The sequence below is a fragment of the Mesoplodon bidens genome (genome assembly GCF_964165515.1).
Source record: "Mesoplodon bidens genome assembly, chromosome: 9".
NCBI lineage: Eukaryota > Metazoa > Chordata > Mammalia > Artiodactyla > Ziphiidae > Mesoplodon > Mesoplodon bidens.
Genome location: NC_138166.1, coordinates 31,701,057 through 31,721,435, shown reverse-complemented (window position 1 = coordinate 31,721,435; position 20,379 = coordinate 31,701,057). Strand labels below are relative to the sequence as shown.

General features: G+C 42.3%; 1 protein-coding gene across 1 annotated transcript; it reads left to right on the top strand.

Annotated features, from left to right (window-relative positions):
- Positions 1-1,769: 1,769 nt before the first annotated feature.
- On the top strand, positions 1,770-6,729 carry IL6 (interleukin 6). Its single transcript, XM_081244224.1, has 5 exons — positions 1,770-2,315; positions 2,484-2,659; positions 3,765-3,878; positions 4,716-4,862; positions 6,147-6,729. Exons 1-5 carry the CDS (start codon positions 2,297-2,299, stop codon positions 6,315-6,317), a joined length of 627 nt encoding a protein of 208 aa, XP_081100350.1. The 5' UTR covers positions 1,770-2,296; the 3' UTR covers positions 6,318-6,729.
- Positions 6,730-20,379: the final 13,650 nt, after the last annotated feature.

Here is a 20,379-nt window from a genome sequence, read left to right as displayed (position 1 = left end):
ATAGATGAGCGATCAAGGGCACAGATCCTTGGGGTTTCTTAGCCAGTGTCAAACAGCAAGTGGCAGGGCTGGGCTTTAAACCCAAGCTGTGTGAACTCAAGAGCCCATGCTCTGTCGTGTGCCTGCCCGTAGGGAGTCGCCTAGGTGGCAACTAGACAATGGGAAATTACAGTGCGTATATCTTTGTGCACAAGTGTGTGTATGTCTACACAATATATAAACCGATAATGTAAATACAGAGGTGAGTACCTAGGTAGCCAAGAAAACCTTACCCAGATTAGGGTAACAGAGGATTTAGCTGAAAACACCGTGGGTCAGGTGCTACCTCTGGGGAGAGGAGCTGGAAAGGAAGGAGACTTACTTTTCCCTGTATGTTCTGTTCAAACATTTTATCAAGCACATGTACTTCCTATTTTTAAAACTTTTAATTGAAAAGAAAACTCTGTATGTTGTTGAGTCTCTAAGTCTTTGAAATTTACTGAGTCGTATTTTCTAAAAAATAGAAAAGTGAGAAGAAGCAGTCCCACACTACAGAGGCCTAGCCCATGCATCGCAGGGGAGCCAGAGAGGTGGCTTCGTTCGGTGCAGGAGGCTTGGCTGCGGGTGTCTGAGTTGCTCAAGACCCAAGAGCACTAAAAGCGAAACCACTCGGCCAACCTCTCCCATTTTCATTTTCAAACTCAAAACCCTGCTACCACCACCGCAGGACCTGCCTCTGTTTAGAGAATTAGTGAAAGAATGAATGACCTCACTTTCCCCAACAGGCAGGTCCCAACATGTTGTGCGCAAAACAAAACTTGAGTAAATCGATTCATATTTTAAATACCCTGGCTGAGGTCCTTGTTTTAGCAATCCTGACAAGATCCTCTTTGCAAAGCAAAGAAGCTGATTGTGATGTTAACACTGTGTTTTGTAAACAAAAAAGAAAAATTTTTTTTTCTTTTTTTTGGTGCCATACAAGGGTCCTAGTCTCAGCCTGGAACCAATCTTCTGAGCTGTCTGGGTGTTCTGGAGACTGGTGGGGCACCCTGGTATAGACTCCATTTGCATGAAACCAAGGACCCTCTTGTGAGGACTGAGGAAGCCCGTACAAGTTCAACCCAAATTGGAAGGCTGAGGCATTGGAGGGGAAGCCTGATTCCGAACCTAGAACCCTGTTCTACAAGTAGATTTTCCTCAGCCGCTTCTGGATTCAAATCAAGTCATACAGCACGGGGGTGCTATGAACACAAGATCCAGAAAATGCCACAAGGTCCTCCTTTGACATCCCATCAAAGAGGTGAGTAGTATTCTCCCCACTTCTGCCCTGAACCCAGTGTGTGTGTCAGTAAATTGAGGACTCCAACAGACCCAGAACCCGCCCAGGGTCCTCGGGGCTCCCCATGGGAGCAGGGTCACCCTGTGGCCAGTGGAGGGGACAGCACCAGCACTACAAGACAACCCCCATGGCCCAGAGATCAAAGTCTTCATGGGGAGGATCCCCAAAAGGCCACTGGGGAGTGAGCAGGGCTACCAATGACCTGGCCAAAGTGAGCTGGAGCAGGTGAGGAGGAAGACGGCAGATGCCACGTGGTGGCAAAAAGGAGTCATTTACGTATGCACCCACACTGCACCTGGAGACTCCTAGCGACTAGTGCACGAGATTCGGGGGCAGTCAGGCGGTTCTGCAACAGCTGGTCACGGCGAGAGCCCGGAAAAAAAGTACTGCAGAGGGCTCTCAGTATCTTATTTGTAACCCAGGCCGGTGGGCTGTGGGGTGGTCTGAGGAAACTCATCTCAGGTTTTTTACAAATACCAATAAACTGGAATACTAAATCCCAGCCAGTTAATCTGGTAATTAAAGTATTTTTTAACCATAGTCAGCCTTAGCTTCCCCGCCCCCCGCCACCCCGCCGTAAAACTTCGTGCATGATTTCAGCTTTACTTTCCTTCTCAAGACATGCCAATGTGCTGAGTCACTAAAAGAAAAAAAAAAAAAACAGAAAGTAAAGGAAGAGTGATCCAGCTTCTGAGGACTAGCCTTGGTAATGACTTTTTTCCCCTAGTTGTGATTCCTGTGATGCTAAAGGACGTCACATTGCACAATCTTAATAAGGTTTCCAATCAGCCCCACCCGCTCTGGTCCCACCCCCATCCTCCAACAAAGATTTATCAAATGTGGGATTTTCCCATGAGTCTCAATATTAGAGTTTCAACCCCCAATAAATATGAGACCGGGGATATCTGAGGTTCAGTCTGCCCTCGAGCCCACCAGCAACGAGAAAGAGAGCTCCATTTGCCCTCCAGGAACCCAGCTATGAACTCCCTCTCCACAAGTAAGTGAAGGAAATCCCTCGCCCTGGAACTGGCTGGCAGCCGTGCTGGGCCAGGGAGGCGGTGTGTATCCGCTGCCCTGAGGGCTGGCGGGCGGCCAGCAGCCAGAAGCACAGCTCCCCCAGCGGTGCGGTCTGCTCACTGGCTGCTCTCCCTTCCCTCCGGCACAGTCGCCTTCTCCCTGGGGCTGCTCCTGGTGACGGCTACTGCTTTCCCTACCCCGGGACCCATGGGAGAAGATTTCAAAGATGATACCACTTCAGACAGAATTCTCCTCACCTCTCCAGACAAAACTGAAGCTCTCATTAAGTACATCCTCGGCAAAATCTCTGCAATGAGAAAGGAGGTAGGTAGGCTCGCCTGAGGGTGATGGAGGGCCTGTGTGGGCACCTATTTCCTTGCCCTTGGATGTGGATGGGGGATCCTGCACTGGGAGGTCTTTGCTGGGTTGGGAGGCAATTTAGATTTGAAGCCAAAGGGGCAGACTGTGTCCTGTAATTTCTCCTCTGCTGCTGGTCCCAGGTAGTTCCTTTTCCTCTTGGAGAATCTACAGTGGGGCTGGGATCCATGCTCCCTGGCCCATTCTCAGCTCCACACTTGGTGTGAGCGGAAGGTCACACTGCCTCTCAGGACTTCCTTTTTCATTACCAAAAAATAAGGTCTGTCAATCTTTTTCGTGTTTCGGACTTTGGGAGGATTAAAAATCACCACCTGAAATGACTGTACAGCTTCTCAGGACAGTCACAGTTCTTTTAGGTGACACCAGCTCAGTGGTTAGGGATTCCCCAAAGTTATTCTGGCATATAAAATGCATACCTAATAGCCCACTGAAGCGGCAAAATCGTAGGTGCGTTAAAGCAGCTCCCAAGCTTTAAATGTAAGGTACTTTGGCTCTGCTTTGGTAGAAAAGAAAGAATACTGGAGAGGGGATTGGGAGCCCCAAATCTAGTTGTGGTTCTGCTGAACAAGCTTTGTGATCTTGGGCAAATTATCTACCACCTCTGGGCCCCATCTGTAAAATTATGGAATTGGACTAGATGATCTGAAAGGTCCTTCCAGCTGGGACATTCTATGGCTCAAATTATATTCACCCAATTATCATCAAAATTCCTGTTATTTATTAAGTACCTACTATGTGCCAGGCACTTTATATAAATATTGTGTCTTATCCTCACAATAAACTTACAGGGGAGGTATTTCATTATCCCCAACTTGGAGAGATAGGGACACTGATACTTGGAATAGGTCATAAACGTGAAGTCACAGGTGAGGCTAGAATTGAACCCAAGTGTGCTCATCTCCTGTAGACCTTGCTTGCCTGGAGGCTAATGGATTGTGATTTCACTTTTCTTAGAGAACTTTCTGGCCATGAGGGCCAGAGGGCATCAGCCCTCTAGTGGTGTTTGCTTTAGGGGCACTTATACGATAACGGTTCTGATATTCTTTCTCAGATGTGTGAGAAGTATGACAAGTGTGAAAACAGCAAGGAGGCACTGGCAGAAAACAACCTGAACCTTCCAAAAATGGCAGAAAAAGATGGATGCTTCCAATCTGGGTTCAATCAGGTACGAATGCAATACGTTCACTTTTAGCTACTCCTTAGTAAAAAGTTCTCCCTCTTGCATGCAGTGTCTGTATACATATAGACCAGGCAGGCAATCAAGAAGGGGATAAATGTGAAGAGCATCATGTAAATTCCATGAGGAGGCCAACTTAAACGCTATTAAAGCCAACTTAGTTTTGAACGACTTGGTCAGAGATAGCCCCTCTGTGCTGGAATTTTCACAACAGTCAAATGTTAGGAAACCCCACAGGTTTAGCTAGTTCATCCTGGGTAAGTTGGTCCAGGGACCTTTCTCCTCTTTGGCTGCCCTTGGCAGGATCCAGGCCTGCCCTCCCTGCTGAGGTCATTCTCTATACCCTTCTCCTGCTAGACAGTGACATAACCTCCACTGACTTCTGATTATTTCATAAAAGGAGGTTTCAGCCCTTTTATTTCATAAAAGGAGCTTTCCACCCGATGTTGACAAGGGCAGGAGTGCAGCCAGAGGAAAGAGCATTATGGAGAGAATCAGAGGAAGGCCCCTTGCCACAATCTAGCATCTACTGGGCTTTGGGGAAATGAAGCGGTGCCTCTCACTGTCCAGACATTTTAAATGGGGCAGCTGATGCTGTCCTTAAACAACAGGTCTCAAAACATGAGACATGATTCTTTGAGCATCCAAGTGTGATCCTGGAGCACTGCAGCTTCAGCATCATGTCTCAAAACATGATGCTTAAGAAGTACTTGAAGTTCCCTGGAGGGGCAGATGGAGAAGTTATTGAATTAGAGCAATTTTAACTTTTAAAATCGATTATGTCTTCCTAGCAATAACCAGTTTTCCCACCATCTTTCCTCTTAGGAGACTTGCTTGATGAGAATCACCACTGGTCTTCTGGAGTATCAGATATACCTGGACTACCTCCAGAACGAGTATGAGGGTGATAAGGGAAGCATCGAGGCTGTGCAGATTAGTATCAAAGCACTGGTCCAGATCCTGAGGCAAAAGGTGGGTGTCTTCTCATCCCCTCACTTGGCTCAAAGAAAGCAGCCTAGACAACTCGGCAGTGCAGAGCCAATTCAAAAGAGATGGCCATGTGTGAAGGAAAGGATCTGAGAAATATTTCCTGATAGTTAAAACTTTTTCTTTTTGCTCTCTTCTGCAAAAGACATCAATAACTGTATTTAAAACTCTGTTAAATGGGGAGGGTTTTAACATCAACTTCTAAGAGCTTAAGAAATAAGAAAAAAATACCCGTAGAGGCAGAAGAAAGCACATTCAACTTCACATAGTGATCCACAAAACAGAGCAAAGAGCAATTAAAAATTATTTTAATATTGCCAATTGACATTCGTGTTATTATGGTAGTTTCAACTCCTTTCCCTTACTCTTTTGCCAAAGAGTTAATGCAGAGAAATGGCGAGAGGCTGAAAGAGCAGGTACCAAGAGCTTTGGTCACTACCAGCTAGCCATTCAAATGCCACATGGTGGAGGCCTGATGGCACAATTTGTGGATGAGCCAAAGCATGAAGAGAAGGGCCCTGGACTGAGAAGCAGGCACATGGGTGCTAATCCTGCCTCTGCCTTTTCTAAACCAGGGCTAAACCAGGTTGCCCTAAACCAGGGCTTCTCCCACTTTAAGGTGCACACGAGTTTCCTGGAGGATCCTGTTACAATGCGGAGTCTGATTCAGCAGGTCTGGGTTGAGACCTGAGACTCACATTTCTAACAAGCTTCTGGTGATGTGAGGCTGCAGTGCCCCAGGATCACACTTGGAGGTGCAAGGCCTTCCACAATTACTTAGCTCCATGTGAGTGGGTCCATTGAAAGGCGTTGCCCAGTCCTCTTCAAGCCCTCAGAGCAGTGGACTCTTAACAGATGCGGGATGAATGGGTGAGAGCAAAACCAGAGAAAAGTATTAGAGTTCCCTGAAGAACCTATTAAAATGCCTTTAACTAAAAGTGCTTCGTTTATCTATTGAATTCCGACTATGCGTCAGGCACTGTTTAGGATAACAGAAGACGAGTAAGATACTATGGCTACCCATGGAATGCTTAGGGTCTAACGGAGACAGAGCAGCAAAGAGATTAGAGCTCAGCTGCTGTGAGCGGGTCCTAAGCTCTGTGGGCTCAGAGGAGAGGCACCTTCCCCTATCTGGGCAAGTCAAGGCAGGTGGCCCCAATCCGCTCCTTCACCCCAATTTGAACATCTTCCCACGGGCCACAGTATCTCTCCACTGCAAAAGATTTGTTCAGTATTTAAACAATTCCTTTTGTTTCCTGTTCTCTTCAGGTAAAGAATCCAGATGAAGTAACCACCCCTGACCCAACTACAAATGCCAGCCTGATGAATAATCTGCAGTCACAGAACGATGACTGGATGAAGAACACAAAGATTATCCTCATCCTGCGAAGCCTTGAGAATTTCCTGCAGTTCAGCCTGAGGGCTATTCGGATAAAGTAGCTGGGGCACCTAAGATTGCTGTAGTTCATGGGCATTCCCTCCTCTTGTCAGAAACCTGTCCACTGGGCACATAACTTACGTTGTTCTCTATGAAGAACTAAAAGTATGAGCGTTAGGACACTATTTTAATTATTTTTAATTTATTGATATTTAAATATGTGATATCGAGTTAATTTATGTAAGTGATAGATATTTATATTTTTATGAAATGCCTCTTGAAATATTTTATATACTTGTTTTGAAAAAGTATCGTAAAAATGGCTATGCGGCTTGAATATCCTTGTTGTTTCGGAGCCAGATCATTTATTGGAATGTGTAGGCTTACCTCAAAAAAATGCTAACTTATACATATTTTTAAAAGAAATATTTATATTGTATTTATATAATGTTTAAATTGTTTTTATACCAATAAAGGCCTTTTTAAAAAAAATTAGCAACTAAACCTTTGTGTGTCCTGTGAAGCTTAGTATAAACTAGTTTCCATCGCTACCACCACCCCTAAAAAAAAAGGTGCAGTCACCTGGAGAAAGATATGACTGAACACCTACTGAATGTCAGGCACCAAGCTAAATGTGTTGCATGCATCATATTTAATCCTTGCATTTGCATACTTTTTTTTCTGGATGTGGGAGAGTGATTCCCTCAGTCACCAGCTGGAAGGTAAACCACAGATTTGAAATCCAGGTCTACCTGCCTCCAGGCTCCCTACTCTTAACCTTTAGGGCACACTACCCCCCAGGGAACTGACAGATGATGTAGAAAATCCCAAGAGGATACGCGGAATACATTTAAAGATGCAATCAAAAGCCTTTAACATGGTGCAACCACTTGCAGAAGACACAGCAATGTGCAAGTTTCCAAATAATAACTAGAATTTCTGCCTCTCTCCTCTGGGTTCCTCAAACACTGCACAGACCTGTCCATCACAGCACTGACCACATTGTATCACATCTTAAAATGGGTTGATTTTTCTTTCCAGCCAGCATGGGGTTCCTCAAGAAGGCAGACTCTATTGTATTCATCTTTGCATCCGGAGCCCACGGCCCAGAACCCGAACATAGGAGGCCCCAATAAACCCTTGCTGAATGAAGAAAACACACATAAATAATCAAATCTAAGACACGTCCGTTCTTAAGGATACATGCTGTTGGTCAATGAGTGGGGAAATTACAAGTACTGTGCACTTATGAATCTTTATCTTAAGGAAAAACTAGCAAGACTTGGGAAGAAATATTCTAAGACCTTCCAGAGGAGGCAGTGACTAGTCGGTGCCTGTGTACTTCCCTCCATTTTCTTTCCCACCAGCAACATTCCCTGTCTGCCTTCTCCTCTCACGCCCACTGAGAGTGGTGGTGAGAGAGACAATCTGGGTAAGTGCACATGGCCCTCCATCCCACGTCAACGCTATGTTGGGAATTTGGCAAAGATTTCCCCTTTTAAGCCCCAGCCATACAAAAGTTCTGTCTTCTAATAAAGCTTTCCCCACCCTAACCACCACGGATGTCTTCCTCCAGGGGAGGAGTTCTGCTGAGCAAGGGAAAGTCCACAGGGGTCAAAAACTGAGAGGCGTCAAGCAAGAGAAGAACCACATACTCTGTTTTCTAGAAACCATTCATCACAAGCGGGCGTCCCAAAATTAGAGCCAAATCAAAGAACAAAGAGAAATAGCAGTCAGCCAACACATCCATTCTCAAACGAGAATGTTTGGAGCGCCATATATAAGTCAGGTGATGCTGGGGATGCGTGGGTGAACAAGTAGACATGTTTGTTCGTGTTGTTTATGCCATGGCAGGAAGACAGATGTTGAATAAAGGATGTAAACGTGATGAAGTTTACAAAAGAGAAATGTGAGGCACACAGAGAACCTATACTAGGGGCCCCAATAGCAGAGGGACCTAACTAAGCCTGGGGAGGGCAGTCATGGAGGCTTAATTGAGGAGGAGAAGTTTGGGCTGAGATGTGAAAGATATGTGGGGTTAGCCAGGTCAAGATGGGTGGGAAGAGAATTCCAGTCCGAGGGAACAGCATGTGCAATGGTTTGAACCAACAAAGAGCACACCATGGTTGAGACCATGAAAAGTACATTATGTCCAGGGCATAAAGAATGAGAAGCAGGGTAGTTGAGAGTGGATGGAGAGGGAGCCTGGGACCAGAATATTGACAGCATCAGAAGCCATATTAATATAAAGCCATATTAATATCAAAATATAATTTATAAAAGCCATATAAATTTGGAATTTATCCCATTTGTGGTGAGAAGGCATTGACAGATTTTAAGGAGTAGATTGACATCTGGGATTTACATTTTGACATGATCACTCAAGTTGCAGTGTGGGGAATGGATGGGAAAGAGGCTGGAAGAAAATGTTGGAGGAACATACCAGAGGCCTTCATTGTAGTCCAGGGAGGAGATGAATCAGGATGGTGATAATGCCTAGAGGAGAGAAGGCAATGGCAGTCATTGGCAAAAGGTAGCTAGGAGCTAGTTCAGTAGGATCTGGTGATTGTTCACCAAGATTCAGGAATTCTAGAGGATGCTGAAGCTTTGAGAGAGGGAAGAGGTAGGAGTTAAATGGAGAATCCAGAGAATTTTGGATTTGAGAGTTTTCATTTATTCATTTATTCAAATATTCTCTGAGATTCTGCAATGGGCCAGAATTTTCTGCCAGGCCCTGGGGATATAATGGTTAATAAAACAGACTAGGTCTCTGCTCTCAGGGAACTTACAGTCTAGTGAAAACAATTTAAAGAAATAACTCCTATACTGTATGCTAAGTATGTGTGCTACCATCCTAAGTACGTAGCCCCCCGCCTCAAAAGATTTATAGATAAGATCTTTGCAGATGTAATCAAGATAAGATGAAGTCATTTGGGTGGGCCTTATAAGAATGAAAGAGACACAGAGAGACACACAGAGGAGAAGTCTATGTGAAGAGAGAGGCAGACATTGGAGAGGTGCATCTATAAACCAAGGATCACCGAGGACTATTGACAACCACCAGAAGAGGCAAGAAATGATCCTCTCCTAGAGCCTTCAGAAAGCATGGTCCTGCTTACACCTTGACTGCAGACATCTATCCTCCAAAACTGTGGGGGAATAAATTCCTATTGTTTTAAGCCACACAGTTTGTGGTAATTTGTTATAGAAGCACTAGGAAACTAATAACAGCTCCTAGACAGCACACAACAGGAGAGTCTAATCTAAAATAGAGGGTTCAGGAAAAGCTTCCCAGAATAAAAGACAATTAAGCTTATACTAAAAGAATGTATAGGATTCAGCCACTTGGACAGGAAGGAAAGGTGTTTCAAGCAGTGAGCACAGCATGTGCAAAGGCTCAGAGGTTGGAGAGAACATGTTAGAAGAACTGAAGGACTTGTAAATAGCTGAAGCAGTAGAGAAGTAGTAGAAGTGAAGCAGAAGCAATAGGGTCTAAATTATGAAAGAGCATGAAGGATGGATTAAATTAAAATGTTAACATAACAGAAAGATAAAGAGCAATTTTGTTAGAAAGAGTTTTTGATTTGGGTTTTTTTTTGGTTTGTTTGCTTTGGGTTTTTATTTATTGATTTTTAATATTTATTTATTTATTTATTTGGCTGTGCAGGGTCTTCATTTCGGCACGCGGGATCTTTTCAGTTGTAGCATGCAGGATCTAGTTCCCTGACCGGGGATCGAACCCAGGCCCCCTGCATTGGGAGCGAGGAGTCTTAACCACTGGACCTCCAGGGAAGTCCCTGCTTTTGTTTTTTAAATGTTGAGGGACTTTTCATCATCTTCTGGTGGCATGGGGTAAGGAGGCTTTGATCCAGAGGTAGTATAGAGGATATCCAAAAGAGATCTAGTTTTCTGTAGTGGGTTCCAGCAACACGGCAAACAGTACTAGAGAGATGAGAGGCAAGAAAGAGAGAAGGTGAGAAGGAGCACCCCAAGGTATGACTTAAGAACTTCAGACACTGTGATATCTAATATCAAATTTTCATTTATCTTCTCCTTTACTCATAAACTTTCCATGAGCTTTATTCACCAACATAAAGCAAATATATGGCAGCCTTGTGCTAGCCCAGCTCTGAAGAATGAAGGGAGGCTCCTGTCCACCTTAGGGAGTAAAATGGACAATGGAAGGTTGAAAACACAGGGAGATTCAGAGAAGTGATCAAGGAGAAACCAAAGAGTTCAAAGCAAGAAGTGACAGGCAGCAATCAGGACATGTAAGACCCCAACAAGAAAATCAAGAATAAAAAATAATAATTTTTAAAAAGAAAATCAAGAACACTTAGGAAGATTTGGGAGAAGTTTGAATTCCCTGTAGTTGGCTTGGGATGGGGATACTGGTTATAATATTTGGATGCTAAAGGAAAGGATGATCTCCAAAGGCTAGGGGCTTGAGACACGTAGGTTATACTATGAAAATAACCCCAAATCTGCAAGAGAGAAAGCTGGTAGGAAGGCAGCAGTCCAGATTCCACTCCTGATGAAATTCTGAGTTTCTATTTGGGTTAAGAATAGAGAGGAAGAGATAAATGAACCCATATAAATCGACTAATAATAAGACTAAGTATAGACTGGGAATTCCCTGGCGGTCCAGTGGTTAGGACTCAGCACTTTCACTGCAGGGGCCTAGGTTCGATCCCTGGTCTGGGAAACAGGCTCCCGCAAGCCACGCAGCACAGCCAAAAAAAAAAAAAAAGACTAAGAATAGACTAATAATAACGATGATAATAATAATCTGTTATTGAGCACTTACTGTGCACCAAGCACAGTTCAATGTATGTATTATTTCAGAGGCACATGTATTAACCAAAGGAGCAGAGAGTCTAAACAACTTGTGCAAAGTCATAAAGTGTGTAAATTCCATCCGAGACTTCTAGTTATCCTTTCAAATCCATTTTCCACTTCGTCCACAGTAACAGCGTTTGAATTAGCCATGCGGCTACCTATCTAGAGGCTATATTTCCCATTCTCCTTTGCAGGTAGGTATGGCTGTGCTAAAAAAAGAAGATGGCAGGCCCAAGACTTTAGAAAAGACTTTTAAAAAGCCTGCTTACAGGCATGGTCCTTGGCTGGCATCTGGGAACTTAACTGGTAAAAGTTCCCTACACTGATATAAAACTTTCCCCAAATGATTAGAGTGCCTAACCTGTACAAGCCATATGGTTTATACAAACCACCTGCTTTCCTTTTGAGAATCTGACATTTCAACACGTGCTAAGCAGAGGGGACCCCACTAAAAACTTCGTGCACTGAGTTGCTAATGAATTTCCCTGGTAGACACATACTGTCACAACTCACTGCTGGAAGAACTGAGCACACTCTGTGTGACTCCACTGGGAGAGGACTACTGGAAGCTCGTGCTTAATTTCTTCAAAATCCACCCCATGTGTCTTTGACCTTTGCTGAGTTTGTTTTCTATCCTCTTGCTGTAATAAATCATAGCCATGAGTATGAGTCCTGTGACTCATATATACTGAGTCCTGGAAGCCCTCCTAGTAAATCACCGAACCTCAGGATGGTGTTGGGAACCCCTGACACAATGGCTGAGTTTTTGCCAATGAAACGTGAGTAAAATTGATGTTGTAATTTTACTTTCACTTACCTAAAAAGATATTACTTGCCTTCCATTGTCTTCCACCTTTCTGTGGATTAGAAAAAAAATACTGTGGTGAATCAGCTTTAATCATGCAGAACATAGCAATATCCATAGCTGCAATGTCCAATATGGTACACAGTAGTTACTTGTGTGCATGTAATTTTAAATTTAATTTCGTTAGAATTATATAACACTAAAATGGAAGGCCCCCAATTTCATTCATGCTAGTGGCTATCATATTGGGCGGTGCAGATACAATGTATTTGCAGCATTGCAGAAATTTCTTTTTTTTTAAATTTAATATCTTTATTGCAGTATAACTGCTTTACAATGGTGTGTTAGTTTCTGCTATATAACAAAGTGAATCAGCTATACATATACATATATCCCCATATCTCCTCCCTCTTGCATCTCCCTCCCTCCCTCCCTATCCCACCCCTCTAGGTGGTCATAAAGCACTGGGCTGATCTCCCTGTGCTATGCAGCCATTGCAGAAATTTCTGCTGAACAGCCAGCCCCAGAGGTTAGTGGAGCAGAGATGAATGGAACCTTGATTACTAAATGACCTCATGGAGATGAATAGACTCACCATCCTGGACCATCAATAATCAATGTATCATTAGATGATAAAGAAATATAATTCTACCTTATTCAACCATATTTGAGGATATCTTTGTTACAGGAGCTTACCCTATACTCTAAATAACATGACTCCCAATTTATTCTTAACCAAGGATTAAAAAAAACATGCAGATGGAGAGGGTGTGGAGAAAAGGGAACCATCTTGCACTGTTGGTGGGAATGTAAATTGATACAGCCACTATGGAGAACAGTACGGAGGTTCCTTAAAAAACTAAAAATAGAATTACCATATGACCCAGCAATCCCACTACTGGGCATATACCCAGAAAAAAACCATAATTCAAAAAGACACATGCACCCCAGTGTTCACTGCAGCACTATTTACAATAGCCAGGTCATGGAAGCAACCTAAATGTCCATTGACAGACAAATGGATAAAGAAGATGTGGTACATATATACAATGGAATATTACTCAGCCGTAAAAAGGAACGAAATTGGGTCATTTGTAGAGATGTGGATAGATCTAGAGGCTGTCATACAAAGTGAAGTAAGTCAGAAAGAGAAAACCAAATATCGTATATTAACGCATATATGTGGAACCTAGAAAAATGGTACAGATGAACCAGTTTGCAGGGCAGAAATAGAGACACAGATGTAGAGAACAAACGTATGGACACCAAGGGGGGGAAAGTGGTCAGTGGGGGCGTGGTGGTGGTGGTGGTGTGATGAATTAGGAGACTGGGATTGACATATATACACTAATATGTATAAAATAGATAACTAATAAGAACCTGCTGTATAAAAAATAAAATTAAATTTAAAAGTAAAAAAAATGCAGAAAGCAATGTAATCATGCAGGATAGGAGCAGATTCAGAATATATAAGGAGCACAGCTACTCTTGATGCCCAGGTCTTTAATCAGAGTTCATGTCAGTTGGTGACATTGTCCATATGGTGTAGGGTCTCCCAGGATCTTAAAAGCTCAGTTCTCACTCTACCATTGCCCTTTTGTATCACCATTCATGAAGAACTTCCACAATCTATATACTTCTTTTTAATGTAACCATTAATGCTATAAATTTCCCTCTCAGTACTGCTTTAGCTTTGTCCCACAAAGTTTCATATGCTGCATTTTCATTTTCATTCAGTGCAATGTATTTTTTAATTTCTCTTGAGACTTCTTTGACCCATGGATTATTGAGAAGTATCTTGTTTGGTTTCCTAGTGTTTAGAGGTGTATCTGTTATCTTTCTGATATCCATTTCTAGTTTGATACTATTGTGGCCAGAGAACATATGATTCAATTCTTCGAAATTTGTTGAGATTTGTTTTATGACCCAGAATACAGTCTATTTTGGTGTATGTTCCATGAGTTCTTGAAAAGAATGTGTTTTCTGTTGTTGTCAGGTAAAATGTTTTATATGTGAATTAGATCCAATCAGCAGGTGTGACTGGGCTTTTCTATATCCTTGATGATCTTTTTCTCTCGTTGTTCTATTGGTTGTTGAGAGAGGGATGTTGAAGTTGCCCAGTAGAATTATAAATTTATCTATTTCTCTTTTCAGTTCCATCAGTTTTTGCTTCATGTACTTTGCAGTTCTGTTACACAATGAACACACACTTGGGATAACTATGTTTTCTTGGTGGATTGACCCTTTTAACATTATATAATGTCCCTCTCTGTCCTTGGTACTTTTTTTTTGTTCTAAGTCTACTTTATCTGATATTAATACAGCCAGTTTGTTTTCTTTTGTTTAAGGTTTGAAGGCTTATCTTTTTCCATCCTTTTATTTTTAACCTACATATATCATTTGAACAATTTAAATTGAGTTTCTTATACAACATATATAACTTTTTAAAATCCACTGTGCAAATGTCCATCTTTTAATTGGTATGTTTAAATCATTTACGTTTAATATGATTGTTGATATGTCAAGCCTTAAATCTGCCATTTTATTATTTTACTTTATGTTTACTCTCTCTGTAGTTTTGTTTCTCTGTTTTCCTTTTCCTGCCTTCTGGTAGGTTATGTGAACATTTCCTCAAACTCCATTTTGATTTACCTATAGAATTTTTGAGTGTTTCTCTTTTTTTTTTTTTTGCTGTACGCGGGCCTCGCACTCACTGTTGTGGCCTCTCCCGTTGCAGAGCACAGGCTCCGGACGCAGGCTCAGCGGCCATGGCTCACGGGCCCAGCCACTCCGTGGCATGTGGGATCCCCCTGGACCGGGGCATGAACCCGTGTCCCCTGCATCGGCAGGCGGACTCTCAATCACTGCACCACCAGGGAAGCCCGAGTGTTTCTCTTTGAAACACTTTGACAGTTCTTTTAGTGTTTCCTCCAGGCATTCATCATGTTACATATACATAACTTATCAGAGTCCACTGGTGTCAGCATTTTACCAGTTCAAGTGAAGTACAGAAACTTTATCTCTCTTTACATCCCTTTACTCTCCCCCATTCAAAATATAATTATCTTAATAATTTCCTCTCCATACATTCAGAACCACATTAAAGAGTTATAATTTTTGCTTCAACAGTCAAATATAATTTAGAAAACTCAAGAGAAAAAGGAAAATTTATTTGTATTCATCCTTTTTTTTGCTCTTGCCATGTTCTTTCTTCCTTCCTGATGTTCCAAGATTCCTTCTTTTATCATTTTGGTTTTGTTTAAAGAACTTCCTTTAGCCATTCTTTTAGGATAGGTATATTGGCAACAAATTTTCTTAGTTTTTCATCATCTGGGAATGTCTTGATTCCCTCTTCATTCCTGAAGGATATTTTCACTGGATGTACATTCTGGGTTGGCAGTTCTTTTCTTTCAGCACTTGAAAAATGTTGTGTCACTCCCTTCTATTGTCTATGGTTTCTGAAGAGAAATCTGCTTGTCATTCAAATTGGGTTTTTTTCCATAGGTAATATGTCATTTCTCTCTAGCTGTTTTTAAGAATTTTTCTTTGTCTTTTAGTTTTCAAGTGGGGAAAGAAGTCTAGGTCTTCCATTTGTCCTTGGTTGACACCCAGGGCGGGAGACGCCTCATTACTACTAGGCAGGAGTGGGACTTCAGGCTCCCCAGTAGGCCTCCAGCGGTACCATGCTGGCTAGAGAGGGGTGCCTCGTTACTGCTCCCCATCTGGACAACACTGACATGGTGAGGAATGGAGGTGAGCTTATTATCACTGAGTGTTGGTGAAAGTTCTGACTCTCCATTAGGCCCCCTCTGACATCATCCTAGCGGGTAGAGGAAGAGCCATTTCCTTACATCAGGTGGGAGTTGAAGTCCAGGCTCCCCATGTGGTCCACTGACACCACAAGGGCTGGGGTGATGGGAGGGGGGCAGGCGGTTCATTACTGCCTGGCAGAGATGGAAGTCCCAGATCCCCACTTAGCTTGTTTGACAGCACTCCACGAGGGTTGTTGGGGGGCTCGTTAAAGCCTCATGAGGGTGGAAGTCTAGTTCCCTCACTTGGTCGCAGGTGGAGGAGGGGTAGTAGGATTTTTTTTTCTCTGTGACATTTGACTGGAGTCTAGTGGTTATTATCTAAAAGTTTTCTGCCTTACAAGACAGTCTCTTCCCTAGTCCTTTGGTTAGAAAACTCAAGCTTTTCTTGGGACTTTTTTTATTTGCACCATTGGCATTTTCTGGGCTGCTGTCTTCCCCAGTATTGAGTCTGAAATATATGAGGCAAAAAGAAAACTCAGGGAACTCACCACTGTGTCATTCCTCACATCCTCAAGTCCATGGTTGGTCTGCCTCTTCTCTCTACTTTACAGAGTCTTCTTATGTTTGTTTTATACATAACATGCAGGGTCTTAACTGTATTTAGTAGAAGGGACGGGGAAAGTATGTCTATTCCATCTTCCTGGAAGCAGAATATGTATACTAGTATCAGGTACTCCCAGTTCTTGACCCCAAATTCAATTTGCAAGGCCACATCTTCATCATGCAGAGTCCATGCCAGTGAGCCATCTCTCACTGCCACCAGCTTTCCATTTCCCCACAGAGACATGAATAAATAATATTCATAAATGAAAAATAGAATACCAAACTAAAATTAAGACTCTAGAATGCACAATGGATATTAATCATATATTCCGAGTTCCAATGTAATTTTGTGGGTAATATTTTCATATATTAAACTGGTGTTCTTTTCATTTCTAGTAATTACTTTTTGCCCCATAACCCTTCCCCCACTCAAATGGAACATTAAGGCATCTGCTACCTCCAAACAGGGATGCTTCTGTCAAAAAGCAGACCATTTTTTCAGTTGTAATAGCCTGATCTTTGGAGTACAGTAAGTCCCCTACATACGAAGTTGCAAACTTTCAAATATGCGAATGTGCATTCGCATGTCCAATCAACTAAGTTATTTACATGTCTGTCATACATTGTCACGTGTGTGCGTCCTCTACAAGTGGTTGTGCTTTTGTGTAATTTACTGTAAATACTGTATAGAGTATAGCAGTACCATATCTTTATTTCAAGCCCAGGATGTCCAGAAACAAGCATAAAAGCAGTGGTGATATAGCTGGTACTACTGGACTTTTCAAGGTACTGTGTTGTAAGATTAAAAATGTTTTATTTTTTGTTTGTTTGTTTTTTATGTATTATTTGTGAGAAAAGTATTATAAACCCATTACAGTACAGTACTGTATAGCCAATTGTGTTAGTTGGGTACCCAGGCTAACTTTGTTGGACTTACAAACAAATTTGACTTATTAACATGCTCTTGGAACGGAAGTTGTTCGTATGTAGGGGATTTAACTGTAAATAATTTAGCAAAAAGTATATATTACCAAATAGACTGGAAAGAATGCATGATTATATAGAATCTAGTTTTTCCTATCCTAGAGGAAATACAGATTCCCTTAGCTGTGGAAGATAGGTCGTCATAAATTGGAAAAACTGGTAAGAATTACTTGTTATCAAATAGCTCTGAGAAAAGCATCCAAATGTTGTATGCGTGTCTGAAAGTTACAAATAAGAATAGCCTGGAGAGGCCTTAGGACAGGACAGGGCAGACACAAGAGCAACATTGTATCTGATGAATGGAGACCTGATTTACATTCCATACTTTGCAAACAGATGACAACCACTTGAGGGCAGTCAGCTGATCCCCCCCCACCCACCCAAGTCCACACTTAGGAAGTCTCCTGGGACTGACTCTCAATCCTGAAGGTGTGTGGACGGTAGGGGAAGACAAGAGCCTGAAATGATCCCTGATTTGGCTGAGGTTAAACATCTATAAAATGAGGGCTTGACAAAGAACTTATGTTCAATTTTTAAAAATAAATAGACATGTTTTACATACCTCTGTTGAGAGCCTAAGTTTCATGCCACTACAGAAATAATGAAATAATAAAGAAATGTTGGCAAATGACCAGAGATACTCAAATAAGAGAGCTTGGTTTTCCAGTAGAGTTGGTAGACTAAGTACACTTTGACAAATAAGTTAATTAAACTTTTGCTTAACATAGCCACAAACTTTTAAATGTTTAAATGAAGTTCTATTCTAGTACAATAATAATTAACTATGGAATTCCATAAAGACTAAGAGCTATAATAGGTAGTTCTGTAGGTGGCAGACAATTCAGGTTTTAGAAATCTCCACCCTTTGAAAAAGAGCCACGACGGAAAATGAAAATTGAGAGTTTCCTGTAAGAGTCAAATATTCTGTTCAGAAAGCAGTAATAAGTGTTAAGGGCCCAAGACACAATTCATTTTTGTGCTTAAAGTCATTGATTCAATTTAATTAGACTGGGCCACTGCAGATAAAGTGATCACAGGGTTACAGGTCACAGGGTTACATCTCTTTGAAATTCAGCAGAACTAGAAATGGAACTATATGCACCTTTATATGTGAAATGCCACATCACAGCCACACACTGGCTTTCCTTCCCCTTCTTTCACCAGCCAGCATATCCCAGAGTGGGTCCTCATGAAAGGTGCCCAGGAATCTGCTTTTTCTTAAGTTCCTAGGCAATTCTGAGATTCAGAACATAGAAAACAAGAGAGTACTCTAAACAGACCCTGAATCAGGCTCAGTTGAATTAGATCAATAGAGACAGACCCTGTTTCCAGAATGCTTCCTTCACCTCTCCCTCTCTCTAACTCACCCCAGCCTCAAAGCCTTTCTTTCGACAGAAGCCTCTGGGGCCAAAGCAGACTTCTCAACCTGTAAAATTCCAGCTAACTTTGAGTTCACCTTCCTCAAAGACCTCTGTGCCTGGGAGACTTCTGGGTAAAGAAGGTGGAGTAATATATTCAACTCTACTACCCTCTCTCAAAGTTTCCTGAAAATATTTCCCTGAACATGAAAATCTGAGGGGAAAAAGAAAAGCAGTAATACCATCAGTGAAACAAGGAAACAGACATAACTCCAGTCCACAGGTACACCGCCCCAACTCTGGGGAGTCTCGATGGAAATGTGGGAGGAATGCACAAGTACATGCATACTTCCCCTAGAGGAATTGTCAGTGTGTGGGGAGGCCTATGCAAGGAACTTTACGTTAGAGAAACAAGTCCTGGAGGCAGAAATGCCCACAGAAATGAGGTATACAGTCTTTCAGGTATAACACACTTTTTAAATGAGAACTGATTCAAACACAATTGGTAATTAGGGGGATGGTACAGTACAATTCAGAAATTGTATAGGTTCATAAATGACCTTTCTCAGTCATTTTGAAGCTACCAGGGGAAAGATTTCTCACAATTAAAGATAACGCCTTAACAGGACATGAAATCCTTAAAAAAAAAAAAAAAAAAAAGCCAGAAGTGACTTCAAGAACCTCTGCATTTTCTACTATGTTAACCATTTGAGGGAACTGAGAGTTCAGGTGTTGGAACTGCAAAGGCATTTTTTATTTTGGTACAAATCTCTGTTAGAAGCAAATGCTCTCCAGGACTTATACCTCAGTTTAAGGCTGCAAAGGAGCTACTGAATTATTCTGGAACAAATGCACATGGAGATTTAATTGTGCTACTGTCTTTCTTACTAGAATTATTATTGGTTTGGCATTGTACTGATTACAAAAAGTACAAAATTTTGAGTAGTGTTCTCCTAACCCTATTTTCCCAGAGGCCTTATTTTCAGAGCATGACTTTTACAGAACACAAGGTTTTTCAGTAATGTATAAACAGTGTTATAGCAGAAATACCTAAGGAATACCTCCTTTAGGCCTATGGAGAGTCCCAATTCAACTCCACTGAATGGCAGATAAGAAAGGGCTAAAGGAGAAATCATGTGCATTGTTAACCCTATGCATCGCAGACAAGGGAAGTGGGGGTGGGGAATCTCCAAATAAGGCAGAGTGGATGAACAAGGTCTGAGAAGCTGAAGTGTTAAGTCCCTCATCCCCGACTCATGTTACAGAAGACTGGGAGCCAGGCAGGATATTGGAAGAATCTTCTCTGCAGAATTTGATAAAAGAGTAAAATGTGAAAATACTAATATCAGGAGCTCTCCAACAAATGGTCCCCCCATTATTTTGTTTTGTTTCTTTTTGGCTGTGTTGGGTCTTCGTTGCTGCACGTGGGCTTTCTCTAGTTGCGATGAGTGGGGCTACTCTTCGTTGCGGTGAGCGGGCTTCTCCTTGCAGAGGCTTCTCTTGTTGCGGAGAACAGGCTCTAGGCGCGCGGGCTTCGGTAATTGTGGCTCACAGGCTCTAGAGCTCAGGCTCAGTAGTTGTGGTGCATGCGCTTCGTTGCTCTGCGGCATGTGGGATCTTCCTGGACCAGGTCTCAAACCTGTGTCCCCTGTGTTGGCAGGCAGATTCTTAACCACTGCGCCACCAGGGAAGTTCCCCCCCCACCGCCATTATTTTGTGAAACTCAAGAATGAAAAGCCCTACAGGCACATGCTTAGAGCTTCCAGTTAGCTTTTTCGTTCTT